General features: G+C 41.9%; 1 protein-coding gene across 2 annotated transcripts in view; it reads right to left on the bottom strand.

The window, feature by feature from the left end:
- SLC7A11 (solute carrier family 7 member 11) overlaps window positions 1-22,963 on the bottom strand; it is a 61,680-nt gene that overhangs the window by 21,760 nt on the left and 16,957 nt on the right. For both annotated transcript variants that reach the window (XM_072862071.1, XM_072862072.1), the window contains exons 5-6: window positions 21,919-22,018; window positions 18,753-18,797 (exon numbers count right to left, since the gene is read on the bottom strand). In XM_072862071.1, the coding sequence (XP_072718172.1) occupies window positions 18,753-18,797; window positions 21,919-22,018 (145 nt within the window). The remainder of the gene's footprint in view (window positions 1-18,752; window positions 18,798-21,918; window positions 22,019-22,963) is intronic.

Genomic DNA, 22,963 nt, shown 5'->3' with positions numbered 1-22,963 from the left:
TGACAGCTAAATCCACAAAGGACTTTCGAGGTTACCACACTAAATATTAGCCACACTGTCTCTGCTTAGCCATGCACGTTTCTTGCACAGCAAGTGCGTGAGCACTGTTAGGAGCCAGAAAGCGAGCGCAAGAGGCAGGACACAGAGCTGCTGAAATAATATGAAATGCAAGTAAAATGGTGGTTTAATTTTAAAAAATATCTCTTTAAAAAAAGAAACAGAACACAGACTGGAAACATAAGATATAAATCATCCCCTGTGACTTCTCAGTCACCTCTTTGATAAACCATTTCCATACGTCCATCAAGTGCCCGTATCCAACACCTTCACGTTACCTCATCTGCAAACTTATTGTACAAAGTTTACGACTGTTGCCAGGAGAGGTATGAATAATCAGACCTGGCTTTTATTTTGCACTGTAACTGGACCCCAAGTCACATCCCTTCCGAGGACCTAAACGTCCCAAGGACCTAAGCTGGCCTTTCTTTCCCATTGTAATAGTCAGGCCTAGCCACCCCTGCATGGAGCTAGGCTTGCCCTGGAAACTCACCCGTGCTTGTCCTCGGAGAGCCTGGGAGGCTTAACTGGAGAAAAGCCAGGTGCCTGGAAATGTGGGCAGCAGCTGAGCAGGACCTCTGGTAAACGATCTGCATTTAGCATTTCAGAACTTAAAATGACAGTGAAGACGCTTGGATGAAGATGCTCATTTATGTAAGGTATTGCAATTGTGGTTTAGGTTGGACCTGTAATTAAAACAGTGTCTGCCACTCTCTTTCACAAAAGCTTGCCTTTTAAAAAGCAGCATAGTCTAAATTCAGAGGATTCAAATACAAATATACTGTCACTCCTGGGTTTGATGAATGACTTGCGTGCTTCTACCTAACACCAGCATTTTGACATCCTCCCTTTATTTCATTTGTGGGAAACTTTCATGTACTCTAGGAAGTTTGTGACCTTTTCCACCAGAGACGCAAAAACTCTGATTTGACTTTTATTGCCTAGCTCCCGCTCAACCAGGAGATGAAGGGAGCACCTCTGCTCTTTCACAAGCTCCAGCATTTTATTTTCTTCTGAGGCCTATTTGCTGGAAGTGCTTACAGCACTGCTGGTAGCGTAGATTATGGTGAGAAGCAATCGTAAATCACGGTGCTTGCTGGAGGCGAGGAAGCTATAACCACAAACCTGACATGGGGTTGTAAAAACAAAACACCTGCCTGCACCAAGCTCACGTATGGAAATGAAGGGAGTGGGGCAGAGACGCAATTCAAAGCACGGAAGTGCTTGAATTAAGGCAGCTCCAAGCTGCCTTATCTAGCACGGGAACGCGGGTTTAACTTCCTCTTAACAGCTCCAAACAGATACGTACCTCACCGCCACACTTAAAATAAATGTAAAAAGAAGGACGTGATGAAATTGCATATTAAAAGTAGGTTTATTTATTACAGGAGGCTCTCCTAGGAATTTGAAATTATTAATTCCCTGAACAGGGATTTATGAACAGGGTCTACTTTTCCCAGGCAGAATCACTTTTTGTAGGAAAGACAGAGTCTCCCAAAGTTCCCTGCAGACTTACAAGCAGGCAGAGCTGCCGTCCTGCATGGCTTCTTTCCCATGAAGCACAAAGGCAGCAGTCAGCGGAGTACTGGCAGTAGCTGGGGGGAATATTTATCAGCATAAACAAGGGAACCCGAGGTGGGAAATGAGGGGATCAGGCTTCATGGCTGGGAAACCTAAGGCGGCTACCACATGACAATAATGCAATGGCCAGGGAAGGAGATTATGGTGGTTACAAAAGGAATCCCACTAAAAACCATGGTGCCTGTCACAGCACCCTTCCCGTACTACCGCAGGTACCTGAGCATTTGTAGGCAGCAGGGTTGGGGTGGAAAGGGAGCCCTGCCTTGATCTGTGTGTATTTCTATTGTCTATACTGGGGACACATGGTTCTGATTCATTGCATGGCAAATGGCAAAGCAACACTTTGAGTAATGCAAGGGAGCAGGCTGGTGAGGCTGCTGTCATTCCCAAAACAAGCCGCTCAAGTTCAGAGCCTGGGAACAAGCAGCCTGAATACAAAACACCTCGCTCAGCTCCGGCGGAGGGTACAGGAGGGAACGCCGCCCCCTCGGCCCTGCAGCTCAGCTTTTTAGGAAGCATCGCCGGTAGCATGTTAATGACTCCTTATGGTAACAAGGGAAGGCAAACGCTGAGGTGCACAGAGGGATGGAGGGAGGAGTGTGTGTCTGTGTGCGCGCGCACAAAAGGAGTCAGATTTTTCATACTTGTTAAATTCCTTGACATTTAATTTTGAGCAGGAGAGTTTCCACAATGCTAAGGATCATAAAGGAACAATTTGCTGCTGTATGTTACCATTGATATTTCGGCATGAATGAAAATTCGGTGATGAAAAGTGCAGCTACTTGTAATGAGGAGCACCATGGAAACCGAAATATCATTTACCAAGAAAGGCTCTTCTTTTGAAGGAATTCAAAATGAGAAAAATGGTAACTGTGGGTGCCTTGAAGCATTAGCCTTTTAAAAGATATAAAAGGGTTTAAATGAAATTAAAAGGAGATGTCTTAACAATACTGCACTGCCATGAAGGGGGCTGTCTGGCAGATAGATAGTTTTCTCTGCAGACAGCAAAGAAATGAGGCTCTTGCTAAGGACAGCCTCGCAGACTGGCTACAGATGTGGGACAGCCCGTATAGCACACTGAAATAACTCTGTAAGAAATGACTAAGTTCTGACACAGAAGAGAAATCCAGAAAACTCCAAGTGTGAGCTGAAATAGGCCTTTGTAGCATGCAGTAACTGGAGGTGCTTGAATGGACTTCAAATATCAACTTTTTCTCTTTTATTACCTTCAGTGCTTTGAGAAAGGAAATATCGGTAAGCTGAAATCCTCTCTCGCTAAAACTTCATAATACTTGAACTACAATCACATGCATAGGAGAAGAGCACATCCTTTTTTTTCTTAAGACATGATGAAGTGATGTCATGAAGAGAAATATACAAAATTTTCAAAATCACCAGTAAGGCTGGATTTTCCTTTTTCTGTGTCCAAGCTGAGCAATCTTAAACATAACCCTTAGAGAGTTAGTACTGAAAACCCTCTGCAAAGCAAGTTCCTTCTGGTTTGGACAGTGACATGAAATAGCCAGAATTATTAATCTTTTTCAATTATCTTGGACAGTATGGTCAATGAGACTTAGGATTTTAAGACTGACTCATCTTTGCAATTGCACACTGTTCAGTGTACCCTCTGTCAATGACGCGCTACTCTTCCAAGCTAAAATCTCAAAATGAAAGTGATAATGGTGGTTTATACAGAACTTACTGCACTGTCTCTTATTCTGACTCAAAATCAACCTATTAAGAACCATGGACTGATGCCATCAAAAAGCCCTACATCCTGGCACTCCATAGCACACTGTCCAGTACCAGCCTCCCGGACATCTGCACCTAGAGAAAAGCCTAGAGAAAACAGCCTAGAGAAAGCCTAGAGAACACACCAGCTCTGTGGAACAGGACAAATTTATGTGTTAGTTAAGCAAAAGTGCTTGCAAGGCTTGTTTCAGTAACCAAAATAAGCACAAAGCAGATGGCAGGATTTGGGCCACTGTGGGAGAAATTATCTTCTTAGGAGCAGAGAAAACATGTAATTCATTACGCTCCAAGGTAGCTTCTCTAGGACAGCATCCTGACTCTGGCAACGGTCAACACCATGCCCAAGTGGCCTACAGTTGGGACCTACCTGTGTCTGGGAGAGCCTGCAACTAAGAAAAAGAGTTCTCATGGCCTTCACAAGCACCACGCAAGAATCCTAAAGTGATTCTGCTTATTTTTCAGATCTCTAGAAATATTTTGTCCTTAGACCCACGAGAAGCTCATCCTCTAATGAAGCTTTGCCCAAGGAAAAGGAATTTCATGGTCTTCTATGCTCTTTGTGGATAAATCTTTACTTTTATCTGGTTTTGCTTCGCTGTTGTTTTTTTCCTGTAATAAACACGTATGAAACAATATAAGCGCCTGTCATTCCTTCACTGTAGGATGAATCTAATTCTTTTCTCTAAAATAACCACACACAGAAGTTAAACTTCTTGTCAGATTAGAGTGCTCCTATTCTTTATCCATTCTCATGATCTATGGAGGAGGTCTCTCCATTGCTGTTAGATCTTTCCAAATGATGATATCAAAACTACTCTTCTAACAGACATTTCATTCCATCCTACTTCAAAAAATTAAATACTGTTATTGCATAGTCCATTTTTTTGCAGTGAACAAAACGTAATGACAAGGTGAAGATGCAAAGAACAGTACTTGCTCAACAACAAGTGTGACAAGTGAATGAGGATTGACATAATAGACCACAGCAGTGCAACTTGTAAAATGCAGATTATTCACTTCACAGCTCCTCTGGAGCCATTATAATCTTGTATAAATCCTCTTAGTTTACAGTTCATGGATATAGGCTGTACTGTAATTTAAATGATTGAAAACCCTTATGGGTTGTTAGTTAACAATATTCTTTTCTTAAATAAAATATCACTGTCACCGTGTATTTAAAATTCCAACATGCTCACAGCCAAATATCAAAGTATAAGCTACACTGTAAGCGACCCGCTTCCAGAACACCAGTAAACCTATAAGCGCACACATAAAACAGCTACCATGCGGGGAAGGGGTGTGCAGGGGAATAGGAATCTGAGCACTTGCTGGCTAAGAAGAACCTACAGCCTCCTCTGATGGAAATTCTGCGATCACACAGAAAGGGATATGCTCATTTTCCTCAAAAGGAAAGATGCACAAAGCCACGTTGTCTTGTTTTGATACGACTATTACATATCTTAAATACAAGTCAGCAATTTCACTACTTATTAAAGCTGAACAATCAAATAAGACAACCCCATTGAATGTCTCATCCAAAGAGACTGTGTCAAAGTTGAGTAAGTTATTCTGCTAGCTGAGCCAAGTGGAATATATTCCTTTTCTTGTGTATGATAATGCCATTGATATTGATATTTTGACCCCACTGTTCTAAAGAACAAGTACTCTTGATGACATGGCACGTGATAATAACTGTTTGTGCAGTTATAAAACTCCGATCTGATGCACGCGAGTACAATAAACAAGACACTACCCTTGCAATTTTAGTAGTCCGTTCCTTTATTTGTGTTTTATTCTCCCATTTTGTATTTTATGCCAGTAAAAAATGCTCTCGCTTTCTCTATCAGTTAGTTGCCAGCATCAGCCTATAGAAGTTTTAGATGGGGCTCTAATAAAAGGTTACTGTTAATGGCATGCAAGATGCTGCTACAGCTTCTGGTATAACACTGTGCTCACCTAACACTGCCTTAGCACTCTGCGCTTTGTCATTTTTGAGGCTCAGCATTAAAGGGAAAAGGAAACAAAAGGGGCACGAAGAGGCTCATCCTCTTCTGCAGCCAGGAAAGGATGCACCACAGTACAGATCGGAACATCACACTGAATTAAGCTAGCAGTCTCTGCCATATAGAACTACCCACAGGCAGTGGGTGTTGGCTTGCTTTACAAATAACAGGAAAAACAGCTGTGAGACTCCCTTTTTTCTACACACAGGATGTAACTGACACTGACAGTACCCATGAGCAAAGACTGCTCTATGCCTATGCAATCTCGTAAGGAATTTCTTGGCTTCTGCTGGGTTTTACACAGTGAGATTTCAGCGCTATTTGAAACCCAGATTTAAATCTCAGACCAAAACATTAAGGGAATTGCTCATAATCGCCTCCCCCACAGCTAATGCCATTGGTAAATAGGGAAATAAAAGCACCAGCCTCAGAGGAAACCAGGCTCCTGTTTTGAAGTGGGAAGGGGAAAACCCGGGAGGGTGGCAGGGGTTCGCCTACACTGCAGAGCAGCTTCAACACCAAAAGTTGTATAAACCACACGTGCTTTCTTTCACAAAGAGTATAACCCCCACAGGGCCCGAGGTGATAAATGGGGAGGCCGTGGGGGAGCTGCTGTGGCTGTGCTCATATCCAAAGGCAGGCTCTGAACCACCTCACGTGGACTCACGCTTTGTCACCTTACCCAGCTGTTAGCCCAAAGGACAGTCTGATAGCGGTTATCAGCCGAGCGCAATCAGGGTTTTCAGGCTTTGTGTTAGCATACAAAGAGGCAATACATCATAATTAAATGAAAAACTGCTTCTCAAGCCAGTAATTCTTACGTAGACAAAACGTTTGCTGATTTGGCCCAGTATGTTTGGCACAAAGGACGCAGTGCCATGGCTGACATTGTATGTGTATAGATACAGCTTTACCTACCTAATCCCTACTTGGACAATTTTTTTTTTGCCTCATCTGGTTATCACTGATCTGGTGAGTTTGCTCACTTCTCTACCTACCACTAATGCATTGCTCTCTCACCTCTTTTCCAGTAAATTCAGTCAGGCCACCTGCTTATGAACCACCAGAAGAGAATGAAAATGTCTAGTGAGAGCCTGGGACCTTCACTGCGGCCAAGAGAGGAGCTAGCTTAGCCCTGAGAGACCCATGATCTCTCCAGTAAAATACAGTATGTTTTACAGCTCTGGACCTTTAGCAGTACATCAGTCTTGCAAGAGATTTTTATTCCTGCAATGAATATTCTGCTGAGCAGCTCGGGGTTCCCATAAAGAGGATACAATCACCCTTCTGTACAGGTATTGCTATGTCCCTCAGTGCAAGAGAAAGAGATGTTAACATAGTCTCGCATGTATTTCAGGTGGTGAAAATGAAGGAAAACGCAGGGCAGTGGAAACTTCGAAGGTTACATTGCTTTGTTGTTCCATTACATTAGCCTGCTGGTAACGCAGATTAGGATTTTGCCAACTACCTGGGGAGACTGTGAATAAACATTTGTTTTACTTCCTTAGCAGGGCTGATTCATAGTAACAATGATTCACATAAACAAACACAAAAAAGAAAAAAAACAAAAAAGGAAAGCAAACACACCTTGCACTCAGCAGGTTATCACATCAGCAAGCAAACCAAGCCACAAGGGCTGGAAAGGAGCGACTCGCTCTGCAGCGACGCGACGCTGCGCACCGCAAACTGAACAGCCGCCGCAGAGCCAGCCGGGGCGGCACCACCCGAGCCGAAGCCAGCACCTCGGCTTATTGCACCCTTATGCCTTGGAGCCACCAAAGCTCTGTGAAACTCAGAGCCAGAGGCGCTGCAAGACTCCCCGCGACAGCCAGCCAGCTCCCACGAACCTGCAGGGCGCTCGGCACCCGGCGAGACACCTCCACCGCTGCGGAGGAGAAGGGAGGGCAGGAAGCTCCAGCTGAGTTCCCTGAACTTTGCTTCCTCAAAAGAGGTGCCACAGACTTGGCGGAAGATGAGAAACCTGGCTGAAGGTTTGCCTCTTAAGTATCCACTTCTCTGTAGATGTTTGCCTCTCCTGTGTATGCTCCGGGCAATAACGTCACCCGTACCCGGTCATGACAGCTTACATCATCAGCATTAAATTGACAAAGGCAGTCACTTGTAAAAAGCAAAATGTTGAAATATCCTCATCCCCCGCGGAAGAGATTAGCCCAGACCCCCTTTCTTGGGGGTCCACTACTCTTGGATGAGAGAAAATAAGGCTATACACCGTGGCAGCCCACACACCTGCTTGTCCGCTCATCCCAGCGGTCAGCCCGCAGGAACCTCTCCCATCCAGCAGACACCTCGCCTGCAGCAGGAGCCTGCCCGAACCACGCATTTTCAGAGCTCCAAGTAATCTTCAAAAAGTTTTGAGTGTTTCCAGAATTCTGAGAGTTTTCGTTCAGTCATTTTCATTTCAAGTTGGGCCTTTTATCTTAAACCACACAGTCTACGTAAACAGAAACAAACATATCAAAGCAATGGCTCCTGAAGTATTGCCTTAATGTAGACGCCGTCTTAGCAGGGCGACCATCACGCAGGCAGCCTGCTCTCCCATCCTGCCTCACCCTCCTCCTTCCTAACAGCACGCACAGGAACAGAACCACTACCAACCCTGTGTTCTGGCATATATCATGGTGGTATTATGGCCTCTGCCTTTGCAATTTATCTTTTCCCCCCTTTTTCCTTCCACCCTCCAGCTATGTTTGCTGAATATCTTTGATTTTTCAGGTAGCTGACTACCTTCCCGATTTCTGTGCTAACATCTTTGCAATATCTTTATTACATTCTTGAGACATAAAAGGAATTGGAATCAGAGCCTACATCAGAAAGTCAGGAGAAAAAGAATAGTGATAGCACTATTAATTTCAATACACATATCCACAGCTAAAACCCAGCACAGCAATACTGATCTAACACTGCATTTACAGCATTCATTTTTGTTCTTCTGTTTTTCCACTCACTCTTCCTTAAACACCCATGCCAGGCATGTGCTATAAGTTACCTTTGTATGGAATAGTAAATCATACTACAAAAGTCAAACAGAACAAAGAGATAGAAAAAGACAAATACACTTTTCTTTGTTAGTATTCCCTTAAAGCTTAGGTAGGAAATCTGCATTTCCCAGTCCTGAATATTTCCATGGCCATCAGCTTGACTTTTGTGTGAGTAGGAGCATTTTGTACAAGGAATATAAATGTTAGAACAGGTAATTATACAAGTGACCTTGCCTTTCTTCATTCGATGATAGTGAATTATTAGTCTCCTCAACTGTAATTTTATAAGACATCCTTATTGTCTTAATTAATGATCAAGGTACATCTTTGAAACCTTTACAGACTCTATAGATTACATCAGTCTCTTTTCTAATTTACATATATTGACTGGCATATCAGTTTAAACCCTGTCACAGGTCGCTCTTCACCGCAGTCAATTTCTAAACAGAACATCACTTTTTTTTTTTTTAACATTAAAATAGAAAGATAATAAAGTGGAAGTAGGAGACAGAAAGACTGGAAGTCAGCTGAACCAATTCAAATGCTAAATTGGTATCTAGAAAGCAGCTGCCAATGACAAAGATACTGGTGCCTGAAAATTGCACCAGGGGATCGTCTCTCTCTCTCATGGTGTAGAATTGCACCACAGGACTCAGCACTGATATAAGCACCAAAAAACGTGAGATGGGGAAAAAAAAGGAACTGCACGAGGGAAAGGAAATAATAACATATGTTGAATGTGTGTCACGTACACATTCCTGAACATTACAGATTGTGATAGTATCCATTAAGTCAGTCCCTAACTAAAAGCGTAAGGCAAACATGCAACCTCTGGAAAGCAGTACACACAGAGCAGCTACCTCCGACTGTCTGCAGAGGTAAGGAAGAGGGAATAGTGCCCAGTGAAATCTGCAGCCTTTTTGTTATCCCTGCTGCTGAAGCCTTTGCTCTCTGTGATCGCTATTCCAGATGAAAGGTGATTTCATGCGGTGTGTCATCTGCCCAGCCCCTCTGCTGTCTGCATATATTGCTCTGGTGAATTCAAAGCACCGCTCAGACACAAAGTGCGTGTGTCAAAGACAAGGCAGGGGATTCAGGTTTGCAGAGTGTCTTTCTGCGTACATCTGGATCACTCCAGGCTCAAACTGCGTGGCACACCGTGTTTTCCAGCTGTGCTCTCTGTTTCCTCTCTTATGCCACAGCACTGCTGTTGAGGAGGACCCACTGCACCCGTGGGGCAAGGGACACCCGGCTGTGGTAGGAGGAATTTGTGTTCCACAGCCTAGAACAGGGAAAATAAAAACTAAAGGACTGAATCCGCATCCTCAGTTAATTGTGAGTTATTATATATGGTAGCTAGTGTGCTGCAACTCTCAAAAATTGCAGGGCCAAAGAAAACTCTGTGCTACAAGAGTACGGGATAATCCACATTATCAAATCCAAAAATCCAGTTCAATGTAATTGAAGTTAAAAAAAAAAAAAAAGAACCTAACTACCTGGATTTTAATTTGGGTTACCAATTTCAGTTCTATCCTGACCTTTTCCCCGTCTTAACTCAAGCTGCTGACACAGTTAAAATCACAGTTTTCCTTGTTCACTCCAGCTGGTTGGAAACACTTGGTGGGTTCAGTGACCCTCACCAAATTCTATCACAGACAGGCCCCAAGTATGGCCCACAAGCAAGTTGCAGCCCTTGAAACATTTGTTTCACGGGTCTCACGTGTGCCTCGCTTAATTGCATCCATCAGCAGGACCAGCAGATTGGTAAGGTTAGGGCATTTACAGCGAGCGTGTCTCACAGGGGGTGGGATGGAGAGGGGAGAGAGAAGGAGAAGCTGGAGCCAGAACACAGCTGAACCTGCCACAGCATCTGCTGCTCCAGCATGGACTTTTCCTTCGAGCTCCTTTTGCTTGTGACACTAAAAGTTCCACTCACTGACATGCAGGACAGTGCAGCAGCTAAAGCAATATGTCCTGAAGGAAGTCTGGTAGCTTTTTATAAAAGCTTATTATTCTTTATTGATTTACTGGCATCCCCATTAGGAATTAGGAGGCATTGCAAGAAAATCTGACTGCAATACTACTATGTCTAAGCTGAGATCATAGCTGGCCAAAGACTACTTTCAATACTTCCCTCCGTGGCTTTGCAATTGGTTTTGAATCCAAGCTGCCCCAAAACTATCACCAAAAATTATCTGAGATCAGGTGCAAAATTAAGTAATAATTACTCCTTCCTACCAGCAAGTTGTGTTTATGAAGCATATCATGTCACAGCTAATGACGGCATTGCCTCCCACGTAATATTTTGTCAAGAAATTCTCAGCCTGATGTTGTACCCATGGTCTTCAAGTGACACAGTTTGCAAAACCCCTGTGTGCCAAACTATAGGACAATTAAAGTCTCCCAAACTAGGAGTTTTAGTGAAAAAATATTATAAATAAGAGCAAAGCAACTCAGAACATTTGTATCCCAATCATAAAAGAATTTCCAGCCTGCAGCAAGAGAAGCAGCAGCATCCTTTAATTAAAAAAAACCCACAACTTTTTGTGAAGTGCAAAAAACTAGTGCCTATACTGAGACTTCAGAAATCTGAACCCATCAAAAAACATGCACCCAAGACTGAAATACTTAGTTTCAGAAATGAATTACCAGTCATGTATAAAAAACTATAATGAATGAGTTGACGATGCAAGGCATGCAAGCAGTAAGTAGTTAATAAGGTTAGTGAGAGAGCGAAAGTAAAGGAAAGTCCATTTCATCAAGAACGGCTTCATGCTGGTGAGCCAGCTCCCCTATGAGCTAGTAATTGTGTTTGAGAGGGAGAAATAGACACACAAATACTACTGAATTATATCTCAGTTCAATGCTTTTTCATACAAGTTACAAATAGCAAAACCCATGCTCGGTTTTGTTTAAATATATTTGATCTAGTAAATTAATTTGTTTTCTTTATTTGGCAGATTCAGCTCCCCATTAAAGGATTTTATAGTTCTGAAGACGCGATTGTGAATCTATCATTTTATCCTTCACACAGGGCTCAATTAAACTGTGGGAAGTGATGTTGGATTCACCAGTGTTCGGACACCTCATCTTCTGAGATGCTTAGCAGAAAACTGAGGGAATTTAGGTAGCCTGTTATGCTGTTAGATAGAGTAAAATTTAGAAAGAATAAGATTTCTGTTGAAGTGACACATAAAAATAGCTGGGGGGAGTGCAATTAGAACATTCTCATTCTGTGATGGAGAATAAGTATTCAAATAGAAAAATAACCCAAGACACGAACAATATATCAAAGAAAAAATGCAAATGCTCACTTAACTGACCTGGCTTTCCCTTTAAGGTAATCCGATGAATTCACATGAGCAAATGGGCTTTGCAAAATATTTGAAAGATTAGCATTTGTCTCTTTTTATTATCTTCAGATAAAATATCACAATGTAATCCTATAACTTCTGCACTGAACATTTGGCAGTGTAGCCTGACACGAAGAAAATGAATTGGAGTCAAATGTATCTTGTACGAGTAAGTGGAACAGAATAACGCAAGAAAGATTTCAAACTCCAGATACCGAAGCTATGCTGCTTATATCTCAGCAGGATACCTGCATCCAGTGTCAGACTTAAAAGGAAGGAACTGTATTTATGCCCAGCTACTTTGTGAGAAGGGCTTGTCCAAAGTATTTAAAAATAAGATTGTATCCCCATGGGAACACCCCCAGGTGCTAGTTACTCCCATAGGGACCTACTCCCATAGGCTTCCTTGTTCCACTGATATCGTAAGAGCCTTTACAGGACTGGGACCTCCAGAAGCCACATCCAGGGTTTAACAAATCTGCTAAAGCCTTCAGTTCAAGGAGGAGGCACTTCTTAGATTTTTAAATCCAGATAAACTGGTTTTGGTTCCCCATAGCCCATGGCTTACCTTCAACCTTGGAAGGACATAAATACTCCGAAAATGAAGCCAGGAGGTGACACCTCCCACTCCATAAAGTGGATAGAGAAAAGAAGGGGAGGAGAGAAAAGGGGGAAACAGGAGGAGAAGAGATGAAGTAACCCACCCCCCATTTTCACAGCAAGTTTCTGCCTGAGACAGTTCTCCTGAGTCCCAGTTCAGTGCTTCAACTACATCGCCTGTCTTTCCTGAATAAAAAGCAGTGATGAGGTGTGTTTGAAGTGATAGACAGCATAGCTGCAGGGAGATAAACTTCTGACTTTATTCATTTTCCGGTACCTAATATAATCAATATCAATATTAATATTACTCTTTAGAGTAGAGCTTGTCATGAAATTAAAAATAACAAAAATGAACAAAGAAGCAGAGAGGCAGAAATGGCAAAGGCTTGCATCCTCTCAATTAACGTTAAATTCATTGTTATGATTACTAGGAATATTACTAGGAATAACTAGTCAGGGTCTAGACTGGTAGCGAGCAACAGGGCAATTCAAGTTTCTGTTTGATTTTGGAAGGGGTGGGGGGGTGCATCCTAATGTGAAGTGCCAAAAATCGGATGGCTACCAACAACTAGGGAGCTGGAAGAGTTTTAGTGTCCTAGCCACCATTCCCCTCCCATCTATCTGCATTTCTATGATGGTTAGACACCCTGGAAAAACACTCTAATACCACATTTCTCTCACTCAGTCCTCATAGATGCAAAGTGTGACTTCAAACATTAATTAATACAAAGGGGTGGTACATATTAGATTAATTAGACATGACACTCACATTATTTAAACCCAATATAAAAACAGATCACATCAAACATTTTGATATCCTGATTTTACAAAATGTCTGATGACATCAAGCCTTGGTGACTCGCTATACATCTACTGCTTCTTGGTTTCTTAGAAAAGAAGGAATAAATGAAGTGAGAAGAGCACTGGAAAAATCTAATAGACAAACTGACTAATCTCAGACCCCAAGGTCATAGCAAAGCAATTCATTTCTTGGCTTTTCAACAGCACAAGACATGATTTATCAATCTGAGACCAGGCTTATAAACACTATACATCTCAATAATATGTTCTTTGCACTGTGTAACTTTTTAAACAATGATAGATTGCCTGGGCTGGACCAAAGTTATTTTACAAACAGAAACAGAATATTTGCAAATGAAATGGCCCAATAAGGGAAGGAAAAAAAAAGAAAAAAAAGAAGAAAGGATTATGCCAAATAGCAGCTATATTGAACTGCAAAGGACTCTAACTTTTTGCTGTAAAATATTTTCAGAATCCACGTCCTTTAAAAATCTCCTATCTATCATTTTATACAACTGAAACTGAAGACCACTAAAGGAAAAATATTTCCTAAGTTCAACAACACTAACAAAAACTTACACTGCCAAAGTAATAATATGATTTTGAGTTAAAGGAGGACTGTGATTCAATACCTCTAGTTGCCCCCTTGATCACAGACTTCCTTGAAGTCATTAAGGAATTCAAGTCTTAGTTTTCCTTCCCTTAAAGTGAAATAATATTTTCTTTCTCTTCCAACAAGAGCCTAATCCTTACAACGAGAAGCATTCGGGCTCATCATCTGCTCATACTGAGGACATAGAACATAACATAATTTTTTTTAAAGCAGGACTCTCTTTGGCCAGTATCTGACACAATCTGGCCCTGACTTTGAGGGGGCTCTGAAGACATTGCTGTAATGTAAAAACACTCCTGTGTTATTTTCTCATCTGGAGTCCGTCAAAATTTCTGACAAACTAGAGTGCTGATCCTGGACTCGGCTCTGCCTGGGAAGGGAGGAGGGAAGCGCCGTTTGGGCCCAAGCTGCTTTTAGGGTACGCGTTGAAGAAGCTTGGTGTGTTTCTTGAGAGTAGAGAGTGGATGCTCAAGAATAGAGATGAGCTCAAAGACTATGTATAAGAAATGAGTTTGAAAGTTCAACATGCTTGATTTCCAGTCCTCTAAATTTACTGCTCCAGGCAACACGGCTCCTGTCAATTTTCAGGTGACAAATTCTCTCCCAGAGACACGGCTGTTCCTTCATTCACTTATTATTTAGACAATACAATATGACCTCAGTTTGAGTAGGGCTGATCCTTATAATGTAAGAAAATCCAAAAGATCAAAGCTGCATGTGACGTGGCTACATGAGGTTATTTTAGTGAAGCTCTGCTTCAAGGATTATTCAGATATTTCATTTCAAACAGCAATCACTATTGACCCAGCACACGTATGCAAAGCATAATTTTCAAAAGTAAAAGAAATTTATTATTACACTTCAACGTTGTTCCACATATTCTTGATAATAAAATTATTTCAAGCTCTTTCAAAAAAAATTGTACCTTAAAGCAGCTGAACACTGCAACCACAGCTCCTTGTAAAACAAACATCAACTTCATGTTGCTTCAGGTCCTACTAATGCTGTATGAGCGAAGGACTTTTAACAAAGAGGAATAAAGAAATGAGTCCAGGCTTAAAAATGAGACATCAAAAGGGGGTTTAGCAGGAGACAGAAGCAGCTACCTTTACATCCTATTATAACTGGTGTTATAATAATGTCCTTTTTCTCATACAAAAGAAGGGACTGTGACATTTTCAAAGTGAGAATTCAGCACGACTTCCAAAAATCTGTTCAAAAAGTAATGGCATTCACTTTCAGATTTTTTTCTTCCTTTTTCCATTTTCCCTTCTGTAATTTAAAGGGCGCTTCCTCTCCACTTAGCTCCTTTCCACTGTCTCTGTGTCAGCTCGCTCTATCTAGGATTTCATATCGTCTAGGTATCTCGGTGCCTCAGGCTCGTAGTATTTATCCTATTTATAGACCTAAATCTGCAATTTATTGCACCTGGGCAGGCTGCTGCACCTACCCAGACTCCCACAGCCTTCAGGAGCCCTTGCTGCCTGTACAAACAGCCACTCCGAGGGAGCACAAAGGCGGCTTTCAGCTGGGTGAGGTCATGAGCATCCCCCCTTCTCCTGCCTCTCTCCTACATTTCCAATGGCACTTGCTGTGCTCCAGCAAGCTTTCCTGGTGCCGCACACACCACAGCAAACAAAGCAATCCCTATCTGGAAAACTTTAAGGTCTAAAAGCAGATGTTTCCACCTTCCTGTGCTTTTCAGGGTATATCCTAGGGCCCTGACCCCTCTCTCTCTCCCCCTCACCCTCCACAATACCACAAGAGCGGAGTGGGAGGCCAGGACTCACCCCATAAAGAGGGGCTTAAAGCCAGCTCTCCACAAACGTGGGCCCTTGGCAGCTCTGCTGCAACTCCTCTCTCTGATAGAGCATTTCTGCATTCCCCATGCTGGAGCTGTGCTGTCCTCCCCCACAACGCTTTCGGTACGCTTCACTGAGGGTTTGCAGCAGGCTGGTTCACGTGGGGACGGTGCTGATCATTCCTCTCAGCACCAGCTGTCAGTTACTTTAAAAGCTGCTGCACACCTGGAAATATACAACTGTGACTGATTCTCGGACAAACATTTACCTTGGCATGCACAGTGCAGAAGGCATCACCATGTTCACCTCTGTCGCTGTAAGTAATTTGCATCCCTAACCATTGACAAACATTGCAAACTGCACACCTGGAGCTGTTACAGACTCCAAGTGGTCCAAGCCTATACTTCCCTCCTCCCTTTTAAAAACAGCTACATAATACCTCCACAGCACTATATGCAACCTTTAACATAAGGCTTACAACCAGAATGAAAGGAAAGAGAGCATTTTCTGGGGAAAAAAACCCCAAAAAATACAAAAAAAAAGCACCTACAATAGCAGCACGACTTGTGGCTCACCTAATGCCTACACTGAGTTTGGTGGGAGCTGAGACAGTTGCCCCTGGGATTAGTCCATGCTGTTCCCTTGCCCTGTATCTTTGGGAACGGTGCTGGCACAGGCCCCCGTTCAGCAGGACGTCTTTCCAACAGAGCCATTCACAGGTGGCAACTGGATAAAAAAAGATTCCAACTCCTTCATTTAATTGCTTGTTTCAGGTTAGCGGAGTCCAGAAGCCCCATTTACAGGTGGTGCAGAGGTCTCCATCAGCACAGCAGGCAGCAATCCACTTGCCCTGCCATCTCCTGCCACTTATTTAGCAATGTTTAAAATCCCAATCTCTTCTACTGTATGTTTGTACCTGTGCGTGGAGATTGTGATCCCAGGCACCCCGCTGTAAATACTGGGGCATCTTCCCTTCTCATCCTCTCAAAGTGCAACCCCAAGAAGAAGAGTGATGAAGAGAAGCTTTAACAGCTTTGCAACAACATTGCACGTATAACACCGAGCTGGTTTTTCCAGAGCCATCCTGGAATACCCCAAACCAGCCAGGCTACGTGGCTTGCCCCCCGGTCCTGCATCCCCACTGGCAGCACAATTGGCGTCAGCAGCTCTTGAAGGGTAATCTGGAGAACAGAGAAGCTCTCCCGAGATGGGGGCAGAAAAGAGTGTCTCCCTGCCTCACACCCCAACCGCAATGAAGAAAACCCCCAAATCTAACTCACACCACTTTTCTTATGTGATACAACATGCTTCAATGGGCGTTAAAAAAAAAAAAAGGAAGTATGCCTTTCTGTCCTATGCAGCAAAGGGCAATATGTTCAAAAATATGCCCTCTGACTAAGACCACAAGAAAAAAAAGTCAACAGAAACCAAAATAGCTGTAATGAAAATTACCAATAATTTCAGTTAATCACTATACAGTTAAAAGGACTGCAGAGACACCTAAGTGTATGAAAAGTCCCAAAGGGTGGTAGGCACGTGCATGTTTAAAAACATCACACAGTATTGATGGTAACCACATGATAGCTTACAAATTATATTGCTTCTAGCAAGTGCTTTTGATCACATCACCAAGACTCCGGCTCCTAATCCATCTCCCCAGAATTTCCTGAAGCAGTCAAAGTCTTGGACCAGAATCACTTCACTCCTTTGTTTAGTTTCACATTTCTTTTCAAGTCAGTCTGCCACACAATGATTTTTCAAAAGTAAAAAAATGTAGGGTTTTTTAAATGTCTTCCTCCCCTGACTTTATAAAGCACACAGCTCCTTGGTATTTAAACCCAGATTTGCTACTAGATCATCTAGCCTCCGTTCTTGTGTGTCCCAGGCCTGGGAAGTGTTGGCCAGCTGCTCTCCACTGAGCCAAATGACTTGTGTTTTACTAACGCACGGCTTCTAAAAAGGTGTTCTGTCTGAACTGAAGACTACCAGTGAAAAACCCAGTTTTACGTAGGTGTCTGTGCTAATGATTAGTCAACCACCTTGTTAAATATTAATGCTGTATTTTCTACCTGCATTTGTCTGGTTTCAGCTTCCAGTCATACCTTCCTCGGTATACATATCCTGATCACTTTGAAGAGCCCGTTAACACCCAAGACCCCTCAAAGGCACTGAAACAATGGAAATCTGCCAGTCTTTCTGCCATCCTCATGTTTTATCATCAATTTCTTTATAATTGTTTTCAGGCCTCTGATGAAAATTCCAAACAGCACCAGGCTTGGTTCAGACTTTGAAGAAACCAACTAAAAACCTTCCACATGCTCCCCACTGATGGCTGTTTGTTTTTTTTTCTTTCTTTCTTTACATGTCTCAGATATGGAGCTTTATATTCTCTGAGTGTACAGTGCTGGGGGTCTTTTTAAACAGTAAGTTATTTGGTACCCAGCCAGGTATCTTATTTTAAAAACCAAAGAATATGATATCTACCCATTTCTTTTTAATCAAGTAAATTGTTAATTTCCTCAAAGAACAAAATTTGATTTGACAAGGCATATTTTCTTTAATTTTTAAAAAAGGTTAATATTGTTTTATTACAGGTTGCATGTACCAAAATAGATCTGCCAAATCAAACTCTCCATAAGAGGACAGCTTTTCTTTCCATATTTTACAGACAGGCGCTGTGAGAGTACTCGTCTCTGGTTTGAAACAGACTCCCACCAATATCCCCTGTTAGGCTTAATTGGATAGGATGCTGTGCTATGTGTATTCAAGATCCTGCAACTCTGAGACATCTAAAACAAGTAGAACTAAGTATTTGATTAATATTTAAACATAGCAAAACTGCCATACATTGCAGTAGATAAGTTTCTTGGGCAAGATTTCCTTGACAGGATACCAGTAACTTCCACTGAAAGGAGCCACTGATAGTTACTTGTATCTTGAGAGGGAGAATCAGAGCCCTGGAGATCTACTTAGTTTTCTGCTTTCTGTGCACATAAAAGCAGAATACATAACAAGGTCACGACAGGCCAAAAATAGCAAATCTTCAAGCAGTTGCAATTCAAATAGATATCAGATCTGCTGGAAAGCAAGCAACTTGACCAGCATGCAGAATTTCTGAAGATCGCTACTTTTATAACATTTTAAATTTTATGACCATTTTTCAAAAGTCAAGAAAAACATTAGGTACATACTTTTCAGGGTTTTCCACTTCTTCAGTAACAAAATTGAGGTAAAACCTAAAAAAGAATTATAAGATATATTATAAGGGCTTGGTAGATTTTGATTCTTTATTTCTTTCCCAAAGAATCAAGAAGATGCTTTTAGTTAAGCACTGCTGTTAATTATAGTGGACTTTGCAGACCCATGTTTGGATTAAGGAGAGTCAGAGATTTAACCTTCCCTCATCCCCACACTCAGGAAGGGAATTCTCAGAAAAGACAGCAAAGCAGAAAAAAGACAAAAGCTATGTAATGGTGTGGAATGAAATGAATTTTTTTTCCCCGGCAAACTAGGCAAATTATGGCTTACCCTAATCCTATATGCAAACGCACACGCACCCTCAAGCCTCATATTCCATTTGTGGCTGTAGGCTTTTACAATTTCAGGTTATATTGGCAAAAATTCTCATAGGGTACTCAGCAAGGACTTCTTAACAATAAAATGAATGAAGCCTCCAAAAAACCCTCCTAAAAGCAGGATTTTGACACGGGTGTGTCATACACGATCACAAACCCAGGCTGCTAATCCTGCGTGCTCTTGCACAACCTCCAGTACAGGTTGCACTTTGGTCATATTCCAGCAGCGTGCAAGAGACAGCTACGTATGGGAATTCATAGGAACTTCTCACCGGGCGCAGCCCTGCATACAAAGCAACTGGAAGCCTCAAGGTCACTGAACCCTCTGTTCTGCATTTATTAGCACTAGGTCTGTGCATCATCGGATCACACAGATGTGCCTGGCTCAGATACGGGCACAAAGTCACACCCTGGCTAATTAAACAGAGCAGTCAATACAGTGCTTATGCTTATGCTGGCTTCCTACTTTTAGGACAGGTACAAGAAGACAAATGATATCTGACCCAGCAGTGCTACAGTGAATAAACAAATGGTACCTGATCTGGCAGAAAGTCTGGGAACTTTTCTCCATCACAAGTCTTGGACCAGATCTGGGTTAGCAGAACAAGTTAGTGCTGGCTCACAGTTTTAAAAAACATGATTTTGTGACCAAGCATGAAATTCTGTAAAACTAGATTTGCCATCTTATACAACAACCGCAGTACTTGTTTCTAAACTTGCTAGTGCACAGAGCACAAAAGAGGAGGTTGGGACGGTTCAAAGGAGAGGTGGCTTCTGACGAGCAAGACGTTCAGCTGCTTCTTTCTGGTCTTAGTCCTGCTTCTAGACAGAAGTAATTTGACAGCCCTGCATCAGTCCTTTTATTGATGCAAAGACATGCTTCCTTGCATTCTTTTCTCTACTTGTCCTTTTTCATCCAGCATTTTATATACCCAATAGTCTACGCTTGCGCTTCGCAGGATGAACCCACACATATAAGAGATAGCACCTTTGTTTTGTTCTTTAAAACTGTATCATTAAAAGTTAATAGTCTCATAGGCTATGCATAAAATTCTGCCTGCGTCCTGGGATGCAACACCAACACTTGCAACACTCCTTCACATTCAGCTTATTGGATTGATTTAGCCCCATGAAACTGATAGTGCAAGGGTATTGACACTCCACTTAATGGTCTGCTCTTCTGTGCTCTGAGGCAATCAATTTGAGCTGGTGACAAAGATAAATCGGCAGCTGGGAAGAACCACTAGCCAAATTAGGTCTTCTCCTACTAATTTCTTTTATAAGTGGCAAATAAGGACCTTGAAATAAAAGTCAGAAGCTATAAAGGAAAAACAGAGATGATTTTTATTGTTGGGGTTTGGAACGTTAGGTGGAAAATGGAAAGAAATAGGAAAGAAGCAACAGAATAACAGTATTTTTGACGTAGTATTTTACAGTAAACAAACTGTGCATCAGTGATGAATAATATTAAAGAGCTTTTGAAATTGCCTTCATACAAAAACATACAGTTAGGTTAAAATTTGAAAAGTGAGAAACCATCACATGTATGGATATGAGAGTCAGAGACCGTTATATGAGAGAGAGGGAAGAAGGTAGAGACTTTCTGCATAATGAGTTCCATTTCTTTGAGGCTTCAAAATGCCAGGCTCTTTTCTTATATGTCTATCACAGATAAAGGCTTTGGACTCTCTTGGGTTTCCCCCCCCACCATTTAATATAAAAGTTCTGTTCACTACTTCAGTGTGCATGTTTATAATGCTCCTGCAGCCGGGGAGTTACGGACAGGCAGAGAACTCAAATGCTCAGCCCATTGTCCCTCCGAATTAAATAAATAAAACCCTTATCTCTCAGCCCTTGCCTTTTGTGCGAGGTAAAGAACGTGGCTGCCTGTGAGGCTACGGAAAGGAAAGGGAAGACCTGCAGACAAAGCTATCTCAAAATAAGCCCACTCTGTGCATTGTAGTCTTTTCCTCCCCTGCCCCACACTGCTGCTGCAAAGCACGTTGGCACTGTGCAATGCGGAGCCCTCGCTAAGCAGGAATAAATTGTAAGGCAGATTCGAAGAGCGGTGGCACCTTTCAAACCAGCTGCTGTGTACTTTGGTGGGGGAGAAGGAACGAACTTGAAAGAAAGTTCTGAGCAGGATACTTGAAGGCAGATTCTCATATCTTTGCTCACAGTCAATAGCACTTGACTTCTATGGAACCCAGTTGCACTTCTGGTTAAGTGAGGTCCAATTGTCTCAGAGCAAGAGGCATAAGAATCTAGATTTTTACCTTGCTTAGTGGTCTATACTGATGTTATTGTGGTTCTCTTCTTATTCCTCAAATACTGCTTTTACAAAGCAAAGGCTGAGGTCCACACACCTTTGTAACAGTTCATAGATTTGTTTTTCATGTAATTACTGACTTGTTCAACAACAATTAAAGCTTCATTATCCCTTTTATGCTTTTATCAAAATACCTAATGAAAATTTAAGAAAGTTCCTTTCTTGTTGCCTTTATTTCTAGTCTTCAGAACAGAAATAAAAGTTTGATTTTTTTAGTGTTCAGTGTGTGTTTACCTACTGTACACTGGAGAAGGAAAATCTTTCCTTTGTAGAGCTGCTTGCAGAATAACTACTGAGCATATGGAACAGTAGTGAGATCTACCCTTACTACATTATGTAGTTTGGCAAAAGATGCAGAACGTGCTACTCATTTCTTCATATAAATGAATGTCTTTGTTAGAGCATATTAGTGTTTGTTTTCAGGACAAATACTTATACGTTTCAACAACTTACCAGCCTGAATAGGCATACATTCCTGAATAAAAAGCAAGTGGTAGTCCCATAACACTGGCATCATTCCCCGCAAAAGCATTTTTAAAGTGCTCTGTTTCTCCTGCAACATCAACAAAAACAATATTGAGAAATAAGCTCTTTGGTCACCTACTACTTTAAAACAAATAAATAAATCACACCATGGAGCATTTGATCACCCATTTTACTGACTTCAAGTTCTGCCCTTGACCTTAATTTCTGACCCAACCCTTGCAGCTGTAATCTACCAGCAATTGTAAAAGGTTTTGTGGCGTTCCTAGTCATGCAATAACAAAATTTGACCTATTAGGTTTTTTCAAAGCATTCTGAGCTTGGTGACACTCACTGCACTGTCATCTCCAGCAGTGACTTACATAACATGAAAGAGCAGAATGAGGTCTGTAGTTTTTGCTGTGGAAAATCTCACTTGTTTAACATTTTAATCAGAAGGAACATTGATAGCATTTCACTCACAAGAAACATTTTTAAGGTAAACAAACCCAATATCTTAAACATTTCTACCACTGAAAAATTTAGTAACTCCCTACCACATTAAAGTCACGAAGTAAGAATTACATATCTATAAATGCCAACATGTAAGAGTTGTGTTATGCTCTTATTCATTTACAAGGTACTCTATGGTATGTAAGACCTCCCTACAATATCCCAAATTTCCTGAGAAGCAATGACCCTCCAAAGAAAAGGAGCGGGAAGAAGCACAACTCATTCAGACTTAAATTAGCAATGGGTCAAATCCTCTACCCTTTACTCAGTTTTTACTGAGTCGTCAGTCAAAATGCCCACTGAAGTGGAGGCTTTTTGGGTGAGGGAAGAGCTGTGGCCAGAGGAAGGTCCCAGTGGGGAATCAGGGACATTATTTGAGCTACTTAAGGGCAGCAAAACCCATCCAAACCTGGGTCTGGCCTGCTTCAAAGGTCTAGGAAAAATGGGTCGGATGGGAACAGAGAGAAATTTTGCACATGAAAGGAGGTGAGGGAAGAGGCATTGCAACTGCCAGAAAGGAAGT

Source organism: Ciconia boyciana, chromosome 5 (assembly GCF_034638445.1).
Source record: "Ciconia boyciana chromosome 5, ASM3463844v1, whole genome shotgun sequence".
Lineage (NCBI taxonomy): Eukaryota > Metazoa > Chordata > Aves > Ciconiiformes > Ciconiidae > Ciconia > Ciconia boyciana.
This window is presented reverse-complemented; position numbering and strand designations above follow the sequence as displayed.